Source organism: Arvicanthis niloticus, chromosome 7 (genome assembly GCF_011762505.2).
Source record: "Arvicanthis niloticus isolate mArvNil1 chromosome 7, mArvNil1.pat.X, whole genome shotgun sequence".
Taxonomy (NCBI): domain Eukaryota; kingdom Metazoa; phylum Chordata; class Mammalia; order Rodentia; family Muridae; genus Arvicanthis; species Arvicanthis niloticus.
The window spans coordinates 3,697,277-3,713,919 of NC_047664.1; the positions used below are offsets into that span (position 1 = coordinate 3,697,277).

General features: G+C 40.2%; 1 protein-coding gene across 6 annotated transcripts in view; it reads right to left on the reverse strand.

Annotated features, from left to right (window-relative positions):
• Brdt (bromodomain testis associated) overlaps nucleotides 1–16,643 on the reverse strand; it is a 71,315-nt gene that overhangs the window by 17,714 nt on the left and 36,958 nt on the right. For all 6 annotated transcript variants that reach the window (XM_076937801.1, XM_076937800.1, XM_034508694.2 and 3 more), the window contains exons 8-13: nucleotides 11,379–11,507; nucleotides 10,378–10,566; nucleotides 9,183–9,355; nucleotides 8,688–8,968; nucleotides 8,456–8,581; nucleotides 8,168–8,389 (exon numbers count right to left, since the gene is read on the reverse strand). In XM_076937801.1, the coding sequence (XP_076793916.1) occupies nucleotides 8,168–8,389; nucleotides 8,456–8,581; nucleotides 8,688–8,968; nucleotides 9,183–9,355; nucleotides 10,378–10,566; nucleotides 11,379–11,507 (1,120 nt within the window). The remainder of the gene's footprint in view (nucleotides 1–8,167; nucleotides 8,390–8,455; nucleotides 8,582–8,687; nucleotides 8,969–9,182; nucleotides 9,356–10,377; nucleotides 10,567–11,378; nucleotides 11,508–16,643) is intronic.

Below are 16,643 nucleotides of genomic sequence, written 5' to 3' on the forward strand. Positions count from 1 at the left end.
TGGTCTGTGTGAGCCGGGCTCACTCAGGCTGTGTGCAGCCTTTTCTAGCATTTCAGGGCCCCAGAGAACCAGTGGGTTTTACAGGGCCTCCTTGACCCTCAGAAATATCTTGCAGCTGACATTGGAAGTAGAAGCAAATACAAAAAGCCCTGTCTGCTTGTCATGGCATGGCAAGATTCTTTTCTGTTTACGTGCAACAGCCTATGGTGCCATCCTCCCCAGCACAGGCCTCTGCCATGTGGGAAGCAGAAGACTGGATCCACCACCCCAAGCCAGCTGTCACGAACCACCTCAACAGTATCTGGTTTGGGCTCAAGGGTACCAAGGCTGGTCAACACCAACTGTTATTCCAACTTAAAGCATTCTAATTGAATAATTACCTTCTGCCTCCTGAAATGCCATCAGTCTCCACTGGATGTGCTACTGTTCTTTCCTCTCTTAAAATATTTGATGCTGGACACTGTTAAAATTGCTAAATGGCACTCAAGGTTTTGAATTTAAAAAATTCAAGTATTTAAAATGACACAAACCAGTATCACTCAGCCAAGACTGATTTTAGTGTTGGGGCTGGGTAGAGGGGTGAAAGGGAGAGACTGAACACACAGGGTAGAGATCCAGGGCTCCTTCACATTTAAAGGAGAAACTACAGTTTCAGCTTTGAACAAAAAACAAAAACACATTTCATTAATATAATAACATATGTATTTATTAATATATCTTATTCAAACATGCACCTAAACTACAATGTCCTACAACATAAATACTTTAGTGAAGTAAAAATACGACATGCCACCTTGGTATTCTGCTAAGAAAAGCAGAAGAATATTTCCTTAGTTTTATGACATATAAAACTAACACTTAGGCTTATAAAATTAGAACCTCAAGATCTAGAGACGCTAGCAAGAGGCAAAGAATATTAACTAGAAATTTCAAAATTACCTAGCTCATATAGTGTGTGGACCACTGCACCACCACATTTTAATACTTGAATGCTTTATGGAACACAAGGAGGTGAATGAGGGGAGTCTATGGCTCGGAACTTTGCTTCTTGGGTAATTGCTTCTCTGGGCCATGGGAAAGTAAACTGTGTTTCTGGCTTTGGGAATTAAAACATATACGCACATGTTTGCTATTGAGCTTAACATCATATTTCAATTAGTAATAAAGATCTACCAGATTTGGGAGATATCAATTAAGTTGACCACAATTATGACCACATATCTATTAACACTAATTTCTTTGAGGCCTCTGAGAAATGCCTACATTAAGAAACTCATAGGGTAATGAACGTGAACCAGGAATCAGATGGATATGATGCATGTTGTGTTTGAATTTCACGTCTCTCAAAAACCTAATTTAAAATTTTTGTTATAAAGTGTTTATTCTAAACTACACAAAAAAACTTACTAGAGTTGAAAGAAATAGCTGGGATTGGTGGGGCGTCAGTTAAAAGGTAAGAGCACCTGTTTACCTATCAAGGCACCGAGGCCACAGCTCCAGAGACACGGAATGTCACCAGCAAGCTGGGTTGGAATAAAATCCCAAGAGGCACCATGACGCAAAGCCAGAGTGATGAAGTCACACACAGAAGAAATAGTTACCAACATTTTTGATATTAGAGAAGCGAATTATGTCCCATTCTGAAAGTCTGTGGAAGTGACTGAATTCGTTGTGTGGCAGCTGCATCTTACTCTATAGAGACAGTAGGCCCTGAGGTATGGAGGGACTTGTCCAGATCACATTCTAGTGACTTAAAAACACTCACAATCAGTTCTATACTAAGCAATTTGGTCCCTTTAAAGAACCTTTAGCTATTTTCCTTGTTTCTTTAACATTAAGAACAAGCCAGTCATAAAGACGTGCTCCTTCTACAAAGAGGATTTCAACTTGAGTCAGAAAAGGAAAAGCCATAAAAGAACAAACAACTACAATTACTCTCAAATATGATAGCACCTTAGAAGCCTTAAATATAGGTTATTTGCTGCATATGACTATTTGACAGTATATACATATGTGTGCCATGTGAGCCTGGTGCCTGCAGAGGCCAGAAGAGGATATCAGATTGCAGAGTTACAGATGGGCTTGAGCCACGTGTGGGTGCTGAGAACTGAACCCAAATCCTCTGGAAGAGCATCCAGTGCTCTCAACTGCTGAACATTTTGAATCATACCTGTCTCTCTGTCCATTCAAATCTAGATTTAGACATAGTATTAAAAAAAGCTTTTAGGCCATTCTAAAGCTGCCAAGGTCAAGACATACTATTACAGATAGTCTCTTTATCCAGAAAGACATAGCTTGTATAGAAAAATAAAATTTAAAATGCATGAGAAAGAAATGACTGTTGCAAGGTCCGACCGCAATGCAGACCTCAGTGTATGAACCAGCTTTTATTTTATTGTACTAAGCCTGGATCTTTGGCCTTTATCTTTCTAAACCATTCTAGTTCTTTGAATCAAAAGATGTTAGTTGATGGTAACTTTAATCATATTCTCAGTACTTCTGCAGAAGACCTTGACGACAGTGAAATGACAAATCACTTATTCCTATTTTGAAGTCACTGATAAAAGAGAACTAATGTTATTACTATGGTGTTGCTTTGTGTTACCTGCATACTAATCACATTAAACATGTAATGTTATTACTATGGTGTTGCACATGCCTCAAACATTCACACTGTCTGGGCTTAACACTTAAATAGTTTTCAGGATCATTTCCTATAAGGTTCCAATCAGAAGCATTGGTATTTTATTCATTTTAATTTAATTTTTGAGACTGAGCCCCGTACAGTTTGGGCTGGCCTAGAACTTGTCCATGAATGGCAGTCTGCCTTCACAATCCAAGTGTGAGAATCAGAAGTGTAATCACTGGGCCTGGATAAAAGTGCTATGGATGATGAGCTATAGGGTTATTTATCTTAATAATTTGAATATATTCCTCTTTATCATGTCACCCAACTGTGATGAGTGTCAGAACTGTCTTAATAGCCCCTACCTGAGCACTAGAGCAGCCAACATAGGCTATGCCAGAATTAATTTTATTTTGAAGCCTCATCCATATCAAGAATCTTACACTTGGTATTTTGACAGACATAAAAAATAAATTTAAAGGTTTTATATTTGTACCAATGTTTAATAAATGTTCTTGATTTATCTGTACATGACTGCAGATGTTGATGTCAGCCAAAATGAATACTTAAATTATCAAATTACATTGAAATTTGCAATGAAATACTGCTTCTCGTCTGCAGGTTCTCATATTTATTTGAGAAGGATTTGGGATTTCATTAGCAACTCTTTATCTTGAATCAGATTAAATATCTTGCTTGAAATAATAATTAAATAATTTTCCTAGACTTTTAAAATAAGGCTTTCCTTGGAAATCTGTACTTTACTGTGTAATTAGTACTCCTTAACCAAGAAAAAAAATGAGCATTTTTTTTTTAAATGTACAAATGAAGTTTCAAAATAATGGGCAGTAGTTCTTTAGGTGATTCAGAACAAACTGCCCTGCAGCTACTTAAAACATTCATGTGGTTTTCTGTAGTACCTGTGCTGGCTAGCTTTATGTTAGTTTGACCAAGCTACAGTCACGGGGGGGGGGGGGGGTCAACTGAGAAACTACCCCTTATTAAGATCAGGCTGTAGGCAAGCCTATAGGGTGTTTTCTTAATTAGTGGCTGATGGGAAAGGACCTAACCCACTGTGGTTGAAACTACCCTTAGTCTGGTGGTTCTGAGGTCTGTATTCAAGCAGGCTTGGCCAAGCCATGGGAGCCAGCTAGGAAGCAGCACTCCGCTGTGGCCTCTGCATCAGCTCCTGCCTCCAGGTTCCTGCCTCATTTGAGTGTGTCCTGACTTTCCTTCCATGATGAACAGGGACTGTGAGTGGTGGGTTGTTGTTCTTTGGGAGCTAGGAAGATAAAGTTGAGAGCAATGAATACGGTGGAATTTGGTTCTTCCTTCTTGAAGTGAGAAATTATTTTTTGTTTTACAGAAGCCCATAGTTGATTTTAAACTCTAAAAGAGAGTTTAGAGTTTTATGAAGATTTTGTATTTTGCAAGAAAGTTTGGATAAGAGACTTGGGGACTTTTAAATATTTGAGTTTTTAAAGACTATGGGACTTTAAAATTTTGGAATATTTTAAATTGTGATGCTCATATTAATGTGAGATCTCTGAGATGAACAGAAACAAAAGGTAGTAGTTTAATAGTGATGTATTTGTGTGTCAAGCCGACAAGGGGTCAGTTGTACTGGATAGTTTTATGTTGACTTGACGAAAACTACACTCACTGGAGAGAAGAGAGCCTCAACTGAGAAAATGCCTCCATGAGTTTGGGCTACAGGTGGGCCTGTGGGACATTTTTTAAAATTGATGATTGATGGGGGAGGGTCCAGCCTATTGTGGGTGGTACATTATTTTCTATAATAAGGTATGCTGACGAAGCTATTCCTGCCTCCAGGTTCCTGCTCTGAATCCCTGTCCCGACTCCCTGTGGAAGTGTACACCAAATACACTCTTTCCTCTCCAATTGCTTTGGTCTCAGTGTTTTATCACAGCAATCAAAACCCTAACCAGGACATCACCTTTAGAAATATTGCCTCACCTAAATAGAGCACTATTGCAGAGAAACCAACCCACAATCCAGCAAGAACAGAAACGTAACAAGAGGAATCTGCCGCTGCTGACACCCAATATCCTAAAAGATTAGGACTAAAGGAAACAAAAACAAAGTTGTCATAGTCAAGTAGCTGAAATAATCTAGAGAGAAACTGCCTTAGGACTGAGTCATTGACACCATTATGCTGTTATGGAAGGGGCAGGAGCTGTGGGCTTCACCTTAAACTGAGAATGGACAGGCAGTTAGCAATTGATACATGGAAAGAGACACTTCCTCATTGGGTAACCACCAGCTTTCACCCTCAATGGCACTCACTGGGACACACACACACACACACTCATGCACACATGCAGATATACACACATGAGGCATACACGCACACACAGAGGTAGAAGGAGCACTTGGGAAAAGGAAGGGGATGAACAGGAGTGAAGGGAGACACAGGTGAATATTATCAAAATGTGTACATGTATGAAAATGTCATAATAAAGCATTGTTAAATAGAATTAACATATACCAATAAAACGTTAACAGATCTAGTGTGACAAGTATTAAAAGGAAGATACATTTAAAAATATGATTAGCTTTTTAATAAGAAAGTATGTATGCCACTAAAGCTTTCAGAAAAGCTGCTTCTGTGACCTGACTCTCAGGATCATAACCAACTGCATCCATTCTGAACAAATCACCACCAATTATAAAGTCAACATCTTACTGATACGTTCAGTTAATTTTTGTTTTATTAAAACAAGGGCTTAATCACTAGTCTATGCTGGCCTCAGCTCCCTGAATGCTGGGATTACAAGTACCTGCCACTATGCCTAGCTTTATTCTTATTTGATGTTTTGTTAATATACTCAATTTTCACTTTTTTGAGGGGGTAAATAACCCATTTCCACCAAACAATGAAAGTTGACAGCATGCTTGCCATCTACTGCTCAAAGCTGTTCTACACACATCAAGGACAGCAGTGCTTTCCTTATTTTCACAAGAATATTGCACTGATGGGGGTCTGACTTATTTTTTTCTCTCTAATTTATAATCCCGCTTAAAAATTTATTGTTATTCTCAGGGAAGTAAAAATGTTTTTAGTTCACACACTAGAAATTAGTAAGTCTTATGGCATTTTAAGGTATTTAGTATTAGTATTGAAGTATTTATTATCAGTTTAGTATTAAAGTATTAAAAGATCCTATACTTAATTTGCTTATTAAAAGCACAGATATAATTTTTTCCAGTTTAGACTTTACAATTTATAATATGCTTAAACAGTGTTTCCCTCTAGTAACGTATATAGATTGCAAGTTCAAAAATTATAATTTCAAGAATAAATGACAAGCCAGATATAGCAACACATGCTGTGATTCCAGTACTCAGGAGTCTGTGAGAGAAAGAACAGGAGTTGGAGTCTATCCAGGGCTACACAGTGAGATTTCATCTCAAACAACAGCAAAAGACAATTTTCTGTGCCCACTGTGAAGACAAACTAGTCTCAGTGTAACAAGTCACAAACTATTCATAAGATGTTTAAATAAATAAATAAATAAATACTGCTGAGAAATGCAGGTAGTTTGATGGTTAAGTTGATTTCCTGGTGTATTATGTAAGACCTTGGGTTCACTCTCCAGTGCCAAGAGAAGGGATAAAATTTGTTGCTTTTATTTTAAATATATATATATTATATTTTCTAAAAGAGTCTAGATCAGTCTACATGTGCAGGCCTATGACCTGTTGCTTGTGGTCATAAATGTAACTGATTTTCCAGCACTGTCCTATGCTCAGAAGTCAGACATAAGAAACACTTTATAGTAAGAGCCGCACATGACTTTAAAATGTATTACAATGAAAAATCCTAACCAGAGCAAAACTTCTGTTGAACTTTATAAAACTGTTCTGCAAGTTCCAGACCAACCCAGGAAATTCAGTGAGGACACAACTCGTGCAGGAGTGCTTGCTGGGCGTGCACAGGTACCTTAGTCCCACCACCACACAACAGAAGCAAAGCTCTCTGGAAAACATGACACCAACCATCAATGCTGACCAGAAGATACAAATTCAGCAATGTTTTAGGATTAGAATTCTAAGTTTGAGCTGTTCTGTTAAAGTTAGAAAAAAAGTTTCTGTACCATTTTAAGAACATGCAGATGGTGATAAACATTTTTTTTCTCTTCAAGTGATACACTAGAATATTATATCAAGAGTTGGTGTGGTACAGCACACCTGCAGAAGCAGGAGGATTGCTGAGTTCAAGTCCACTCTGGCCTACAATGTGAGGTCAGGCTACACAGTAAGCAACAGTAAGACAGTGAAGAGGGAGGAAGGAGAGAAGGAAGGAGAGAAGGAATTCTAAATACTAAGGTGCTATCCCAAAAAAACTCTATGCGGTATTTTTCTAACACCCAAAGCACTTATTGAATTTTTTAAGTTAAATAACTCAAACTAATAGAGTAACCGTTTTGTCCTACAAATAAAAGACAAGGTGCTATAACTTATTAGGCCACAAATGCTTTATTAGATAAAATTACAATTGTTAATTACAATTTAAAATACTAAATGCAACTTAGATTTTTCCAGTATTGTTTTATGTTTAGAAGTCAAATATAAGAAATACTTCATAATAAGAACCCTAAAATGAGTTTTTAAATGTATTAAAATAACAAATTCTAACCAAGGTAAAAATTCTTTTAAATTTTACAAAATTGTTCACCACTACATACTCAGAAATGTGAAAACTAAATCAGTGACTAGCTCCACAAAAAAATAAATAAATAAAGATAAAAAATAAATGAAACAAAACCAAAGGAAAACAGAATTATTGCAAACCAGCAGACCCGGACTGTGAACTGAGAAAAGCAATTCTTTATGCTGGAGTTTCTGTGAGATTCCTTTTAATCAAAAAGAACGGAACCTCATAAGAAACATCCCATTAACAATAAAGCAAACTTTAGGGAAGAAAGTGCCCTGTGTTCTGCGTTTGCTGCTTGATTAAAATGGAACACCATTGGTGGGTGGTCAGTGACCAAATGGCAGCTAGACAACCAGTAATGGAAAAACAGAGAGAACGTGAGTGACCTGGGTTAATACAACTAACAAACTGCACAAGGAAATGTGGTACTTCCATCTTTTTCTATAGATGAAAGGTAATAATCTAGAGTTAAGAAACACATTTTTAAAAATACTCTTCAAATTTTGGGGTGAGTGGCTTCTTAATTCAAAACAACTCAGAAAGCAGTGTCCAAACGACATACTTCACATCAGAGTGACCCAAAGTACACTGGGAATACACTGAGGCATTCCCAAATAATGTTTCCCCTAAGAAGTGAAAGCACCACTCGCTGCTTTTCAATCTCGCACATTTCCTTGGAGACCTCCCAGAAGGCCCAAGTCACGTCCTTTCACACAGTATCTCTTTTAAGGAAAGAGTAAGGCTCTTGGTGCATTTTACTAAGGATGCTGGCATCCAAAGCAGAGGTCCTTCTCTAAACATTCTCCAGACTCAACAGGAAAGGCCACTCCCCCCACCGCGGCGGCGCCTACGAGCCAGCTAACCTGGTTCCGAATCGCTGCTGTCTGAGGAGCTCGAGTCACTGCTGCTGCTCCCGGACCCCGAGCTGCTGCTGCTGCTGCTGCTGCTACTGCTGCTGCTGCTACTGCTGCTGCTGCTACTGCTGCTGCCACTGCCGCTGCTGCTACTGCTGCTGTCGCTCAGGCGGGACCCGCTTGCCAGCTCCGGGGGCGGCGGCGGTGGCGGTGGTGGCGGCGGCTTATCCACTGCAAAACAGGGAGCGTTAACAGCGGTCAGGGCTCATGGGTGGGCGCGGAGAAACCGCCACCTACCTTTTGCTGGACGTTTCGTTTGCCGTTTCCTACAATTCAGCTGATTGTTGACGTCCAGCAACCGCCTCTCCAGCTCCAGCTTTTTTTCAGAATGGAGCTCCTCCTTAGACCTGACCACCTTCTTCGCTGTGAGAGGAGGAGCAACTGTGAGTGCGGGGAGGGGCCGGGAGGTGGGGCGGGGCCCAGAGGCAAGGTAGGGCGGGACCTAGGGATGGGGCGGGGCCTGGCCTACCTTGGGGCTTCAGGGACCTCTTCCTCAGACAGGCCAGGACATACTTCTCCAGTTCTCTAAGTGTGGATGCCTTTAGGGTTTCAAAGTCGATCTCGATCTCGTCCGGGTTGGAGTTTCTCAGGGAAGGCTCCCTTGACTGTATGATATGAACTATTCGACCAAGCTTGTCTCCAGGCAGTTTGTTTATGTCCAAGCTCAGCTGCCTTTTCTCATCATAGTTCATAGGCTTCGCATTGTCTTCCTCTTCCAGTTTCAAAGGTGGCTTCTTCTTCTTCGGTTGACTGTAACAAAATTATATATTTGTTTCATATTTTTTTAAACATATTTTTATTGATGTGGGAATTTCATACAATGCACCCACATTACACAGGCATTTGTTTCATCTTAATTAATTACTCTAGGCAGGGGGATAGAAGCAGGACCTTGCATAGGCTAAATGCGTGGTCCTTCACTGAGCTTGCTTTCTAGGCAGACTCATTCATTGAACATGCTTACTTGCTCTTGGCCTTCTCCTTTTGCTTCATTTGCTTACGCTTTTTCTTTGGGTTTTCATCTCTGTTATTAACCTTTTTCCTTTTTGGTGCCCTTTTAGACTTCTCATTCTTTTTCTTCAGCTTACGTAATGGAACTTGGGACAGAACTTGTAGCTGCTGATGAACAGCATTAAGCTGGGAAAGAAAAAAATAAACAAAAACCTTTAAACATTTATTTATCTAAAGCACTAAAGATACTAGAAAAACATGGTACTCCAAAGTCATGCCACCCTTTGTGAGACTCATTTCGTGTTCTACTTCCTTCAGGATTTTGCTTCATCTTGGAATTTCAGTGTTTTGAAGGGCATAAAAATAAATTAAGCAAACTGTATAGTATACTATAGTAATAAAATCAATACAGCCAGAGAACAGTTAACATTTCTCAGTGTTAAAGTTTCTTCAAAAGATATATATATATTATATAAGATTATATAACATATATCATAAGATATATATAGAATATATTATATGTATTATATTAGCGTGTGTGTGGTGTGCATGTGTGCTCACATATGTACAGGTGCCTATGGAGCTCAGAGGCACTAGATCCCTGTGGAGCTGGAGTTACATGTGGTTGTGAGGAGCCTGACATACATGCTAGGAATTAAATTCAGGTACTCTGGAAGATCAGCCAGTGCTAATAACTGCTAAACCATCTCTCTAGCTTTAGTCTTCAGACATGACCTCAGAAAAAGTTACTATTTTATCACAAAAAGTAGCAAGTGATCTCATTTTTAAAATATTCCACATTATACCATAAATCCCTTTGATAAGAATCAACTACTCAGACTATAAATGCAAATAGCGGAATTGTAAATAATCCCCAGGCATCACGGTGCACACCAACAATTCCAGCACTTGAGAGGTGGAGGCAGAAGGAGCAGAAGTTCATGACAAGCCAGGTACATGAGACAGTTTCAAAGAGGAAGAGGAAGAAGAAGAAGAGGAAGAAGAGGAGGAGGAGGAGGAGGAAGTGGCTCTAGATTTGTATAGCATACAAATATTTGAGTAGGAAATATTAAACATGGCAAATATGCCAAAAAGTAACTAAAGCTACTGATATTAGGTGATCTAAACATAACAGCTGTAAATCTGCAAGTATTTCCTCACAGACTAGCTGCTTGGGGACTGTCAACACTTGCGTCATATACAGCCACCTGCTCCTGAAGCTTGGCAAGACGCTGTACTCGCTCGTCCTCAGAGTCTTCAGAAGAGCAGTCCCCCGAGGAGGCCTCGCTGCTGCTTTCTTTACTGAGGGCCTGTGCATTGTTTGTTGTAAGGTGACATGCGTGCATACTCTCAACAGGTTCATCAGGAATCTTGGCAAAATGCATTTCAAAAACATCCTATAATGGAAAATTAACCTGTTCACAATTTTTGGTTTATTTTGAGACAGACTTTCACAATATCCAGGCTGGCCTGGAGTGCACCATGCAGCCCAGGCTGCCCTGGAACTTGAAATCCACCTGCCCACCTCCAGAGTGCTGGGATTGTAAGCATGCACCACCTGGTTTTCTCCATTTCTGATTTAATGCAACCTGAACACCTTTAAAAGTACACATGGGCATATCTGGGCAGACTTCTTTGCGACACACCAAACAAGTGCAGCATAATGCTTCTGTCTGGACATTCTGTGCCTCAGCATACTTCTGCTATGTGTGATCGGCCTTTGTTCAAAAACTGGGAAGTTAAGGTCAACCATGTCATATACAGTTCTACCTTTCAGTGACTCAAGACTGGGCCCTCTCCTGAAGCAGGACGGGGTTCAGTCAGCCCCACTGGGGACCTGTTACCCTCTTCTCACTACGGATTCATCCATTTCTTTTGCAAAGTATACAGCATCCTTTAAAACAATGTATGGCTAAAGCTCACAACTAAATGGGTAGCCCCCCAGTGTGGGAAACCCCCCAGTGTGGGTAAAACCCCCAGTGTGGGTAACCCCCCAGTGTGGGTAAAACTCCCCTTATATAATAAGTAATTTACACACTGTTTAGCACTAATACAGACAGAGGTTAGTATTTGTCTCTTGAGTTATGGTTCAGATATATATACATATATATACACGTGTATATATGTATATATATGCATATATATACATATATATATATACATTTATAATGCTCGAGGGTAAGCACTCAGAGAGTAAGTAAAACCTCACCTGAAGCATCCTAGCCATTGCCACAACTTCATGATCGGGAGGATTATACTTGTAGCAATTCATAAACATCAATCTGACATCTGCAGCAAATTCATATGCATCCTTATATTCTTGATTGTCCATTTTCCCCTGAGTTAAGGAAAAATTAGAAGGATTCACAAACAACTAAAGTCAATTCACATTAAACAATTTAGATGTACTGGGAAATGGAGAGAATAACACAGAGAAAATATTTCAATGTCTGAGTGAGATGATGGCCTAGACATTTGCCTCTGTATATGTTGGGAGAATAAAAAAAATCTATTAAATAAAAGACTTCATTCCAAAGAAAGAATGTTGAAAATTCATAAATGGCCTGATAGGGCAGCTTAGAAATATGGAGAAACAGGTGGGCAACAGGATGGGAAACAGCAGAAAGAGCCTGAAGTCAGACATAGGGCCAGCAGTATGGTTTTCTACTCGTGAAAGTAGAAGCTACATCCAAAAGACAAGCCAGGCAGCCCCAGTGAGAAAGATACGAGGTGGTTCTACCCACAGGACAAATCTACAGTTGTCACAAGCCTCAAATTCAGCTGTGGCACTTGCTGAGACAGTGACCTTTTAGGCAGGACAGGTTGGCAGAGGGAGAGAGATCTCCTGGCCCGGAGGGCTGTGGCCTAGGTCCCTTCTGAGCCTGAATTCAATCTGTCACAGACCCTATGTGAGGGATAGATAAGTCTAGAAAGCAGATGGGTGAGATCCCGACAAACCAAAGGTGCAAGTGACAGGAGTCTTGCCTGGGGAGAAAACACCCTAGGGGCCTGGAGACGTCATCAACCAACTGGAGCTGACACCCCAAGCCTGAGGTCAATGGGTAGACCTGTTAGGCGGTTCTGGCCCAAGAACTCTGCAGCTACAACAGACATACCAGTGCCTGCAGACACACACACACACACACACACCAGCAGTGAGTAATGCTTGTGGACTTTGAAACTAAAGGCAGGGCGGCATGTGCAGATTTCAGCACTTTGGTTGTTTTGCCTTCTTCCATTGCACCGAAGAAACTCTTTGGCCAGAACATTAGCTGCCCCAGGGGCCCTAGGGATCTTCCAGAGAGCAGGAGAACCTGCCCAGTCACAGGCTACAGTTAGTGTTCAGCTTGGCAGCACAGACCCCTGACATACAACTGCAGGACGAGGTTACAGTGGACGCAGCTCTGATACACAAGACACAAGTCCAGTATCAAGTAGCTCATCTGTGAAGATAAGTACCATCTCCAGTTTTGAAGAGCCAACAAAGAAGTCAAAACTGTCTTCTTCTTGCTCTGCCTGACCTGTGTGTGTGTAATGAATCTCTTATGGAGGTCAGAGGACAGCCACAGAAGTGAGCTTTCTCCTCCCACGTGGGTTCCAGGGGCCAAACTCAGGCTGTCAGGCCTGATTGACTGCTGACCCACCCCTCTATGCCTGTGATTTCTTCAGTCTTTAAAAAAAGCTTTCAGGCTGGGCAGTGGTGGCGCACACCTTTAATCCCAGCACTTGGGAAGCAGAGGCAGGTGGATTTCTGAGTTTGAGGCCAGCCTGGTCTACAGAGTGAGTTCCAGGACAGCCAGGGCTACACAGAGAAACCCTGTCTCAAAAAAACAAAAAAAAGAAAGAAAGAAAAGAAAAAAAGAAAAGCTTTCTTTTTTAAAACTTATTTTCATATAATGTATTTTTTGTTTCCTTCTGGTCTCCCTTTTGACATTTCCCTATTATGCTTCCAATAGGACTGATCTCACCTGATTTATAAATTTAAAAACCCCAACTCTGATGTTCTCATTTTCTGATCTCCTCACATTATATAACTTTTTACATTTTCTTGTAAATGTAAAAATCATTGAGTAATTTCCGTCTTCATTTTCCCACTAATGTACTTTTCTTCTTCAGAACACTCTTCCCCTTTCTTGTTTCTTTTCTTTTATCCTTGCTTCTATTTCCCCTTTCTTTACTCCCTGTCACAGCTTCATTATTAGCTGTTCACACTTAATCATCGTCTTAAACGTTGGCACTCTGCCATTTTGTTTCCCAACTCTGAATGGTCTACTAGTGATATTTAATCAGTTATCACTATACTTCTATATCTCCTGTTTAAAAGTTGTTTTCTCCTGTTTTAGTGGTGTTCAATGAGTGTAATTGAGCCCTAAAGAGTAGACAATTCACTAAGAAAAAAAACAAATTAAACAGGGAGAGATGTCAAACATGTCAAACAAACAGATGTACACATCACAACACACGGGAACCTACATTCTCCCAAAACCATGAGAAAGCAAGGTGACTTCTCCAAAAAGAGTGTAATGTTCATAAGCTACATTCAAGGACACTGAACAGAGTAAAACATTGTATGAGGATTTCAAACATTTACTAGTAAGAATGATCAGTGACCTTAAGGGAGATTTAAAAGCAGGGGAATGAGGCAAAGAAGTGGACCAGAGACCTGGAGAGGACAGCCAGTGACCCAGGAAAGCTAAGAGGATGAGGAGTCCACACCATCATTTCAAGAGATGGAGAAAGGCCTTGGACAAAGCCCAATGTCCTTTCATGGTAAAATCCCTGAACTAAGAATAAAGAGACTTAAGATGCATATACAACAAACCTACAACCAGCTTTATGCTACATGGGGAACAAATGAATTTCCATTAAAATCAGGAATGAGACAAGGGAACCCACTCTCTTCACGTCCATTCAATCTAGCTAGAGCTGTAAGAACACAGAAAGAAACAAGAAAGATGGTACAGGGAAGGGGGTCAGATTTCTCTGCTTGTAGATGACATGACCGTACTTAAAAGACCCTAACGACTCCATTAGAAAACCTTCAGGGCTGACAAGCACTGTGAGCAAAGCAGCAGACTACAGAAGCAATGTACAACCCCAGCAGCTTGTCTAGCACACCAACAATGAAGAAGGAAATCATGTGTGTGAGAGGGGAAAACCCCACTTCAAAACAACCATTGAAAGCATTCTGAAAAAAAAGTATTCCAACAGCTTAGTAAATGAAAAACAAGAATAGGTTGTATTATGTGGTATTAAAAAGCTCTATGTAGCAAAAAGAAACCATCAGCAGAATGAAGAAATGGCCTATGAAATGGAAGAAAGTTTTGGCCAACCATATACTAGACCACAAGAGGAGGATTAGTGCTAGAATCTATAAAGTCTTGCCACAAACATATACACATACAAAACAAAACCCTCTCATCATTTGAAATAGAGAGACTAGTGAATTTAATAGGCAGTTCTTAAAGGAAGAAAAACAAATGGCCAATAGATAGTTAAAGGTGTTCAAAGTCCTTAACTATCTTAGGAAGTAAAAATAAAAACTACATGGATTTTCTATCTTACTGCAGTCAGAATGGCTAATATCGAGAGAGGAAAAGCAGCATATACTGGGAAAGATACAGGTAAACTCTTATACATTGCTGGTGAGAATGCAAACCCGTGTAAGCTCTCTGGAAATCAGTATGGAGTGTCCTTTAAAGATGAGAAAGGGCTGCCACACACAGTCCAGCATGTAAGTCCAGAAAGGACTCTCAATCAGCATATCAAAGACTTACACGCTCATGATCACGGCTATTTCTGTGCGTGACAGACAAGATGTAAAACCAGTCATCAGGAGATGACTCATGAAAATGTGGCACCTGCAGAACAGAATTTTATTCAGCTCTGAAGAGGAAGGAAACTAAGTTTTGTAGGAAAACAGAGAACTGAGATTATATCAAGTGAAATAAGACAGACTCAGAAAGATAAATATGTTTTCTCTTATATGAGGAATCTAGATTTAAACTTTTGCACATATATGTAGAGTATAAAAGTAGAAAAAGCAGTAAAGAGAGAAGGCAGATAGGGAACAACAGAAGGTAATAGAATATATGCTATAAAAGGAAAGAGGTGCTACTTATGGGAATGAAGGGGATGAGCAAAGCAGAAGACGTCATGGGGTAGCAGACAAGAACAAAGTATGATGATGTATACGCATGCAAATGTCATGCCGATGCAGTGTGCATGCCTGTGAATCCAGCTCTGGGGAGCTGCAGTCAGGAAGATCAGGAATAAATGACATCCTCAGTTACACAGTAAGTTTGAGGCTACCCTAGGCTACATGAGACCCTGTCTCAGCAAACAAATGAACAAAGGGAAACAAAGAAAAGAGAGTCACAGGAACCTACTTCTTTGTGTTCTAACAAGAAAGAAAATAAATGGGAAGAAGAGACATCACTACATACATCTTTTTTAAAAATAAATATCAAGCATTGTTCTATGTTTATTAAATTTTACACTTACAAGAGAAATCAATGAGCATTTACAAGTAAAGAGAATGAAGGGGGCATTGTGGGCAAAACAGACAGCAAAGAGTTTTCAGACGGTCTTGACATGGAAATGCTACAGTAAGAGAGCAATGAAAAGATTTTAAAAGCATAAGAGTAGCAGGAGTGTGTTACAATCCGCAGACCAGCAAACAGGTGAATTACAAGAGGCTCATTTTATATTAAAGAAATGCAAGGTCAGTTGTAATGGTGCATGCCTATAATCCCAGCATCCACCAGGCATGGATCATGAGCCAGGCTGAGGCAGAAATGCAAAACTAAGATGATGCAGGATGAGACCATCATTTTGTTTTGTTTTTATTTGAGACAGGGCTTCTCTGGAATTTACTGTGTAGACCAGGATGGCCTTGAACTCAGAGATCCACCCTGTGTTTGCCTCCTGAGTGCTAGGTGCTAGGATTGAAGGTGCACTACCATGGCTGGTTCATTTTCTTTTAAAAGTGTGTGTATATATCTTCCTGCATGTATGTTGGTGTACCATGTGCATGCCTGGTACCCAAAGAGGTCAGACATGGGGATGGGGCTTTTGAAACTTTCCAGGAAAGAGCTGTAAGCCACTGTGTGAGTGCTGGGAACAGAACCCAGGTCCCCTGCAAGAGCAGATTGTGTTTTTAAGCACTGAGGCCTCGCTCTGCCTCAAGAGTATAATTTCTACCAGTCACATCAGTGACAATTGAGAATAATTTCAGAGCTGAATTCAAGTTGATATCTTTCTGTTTCAGGAACCCTCTAACAGCTTCTTAACCAATGTGTACCCAGCTCCCAGAGAAAACACTACAAATCCTAAGTTAAGGCTGACACTCTCATGCTTCTCTGCAGTAGCTTTCTTAAAGCCTGCCCTCCTTCCCATCTTACTTTCCTCTGGGTTTCCCTCCCATCCTTCATACTCTAAATACATACTAAGAAACTGTTCTGAATTGTTTTCT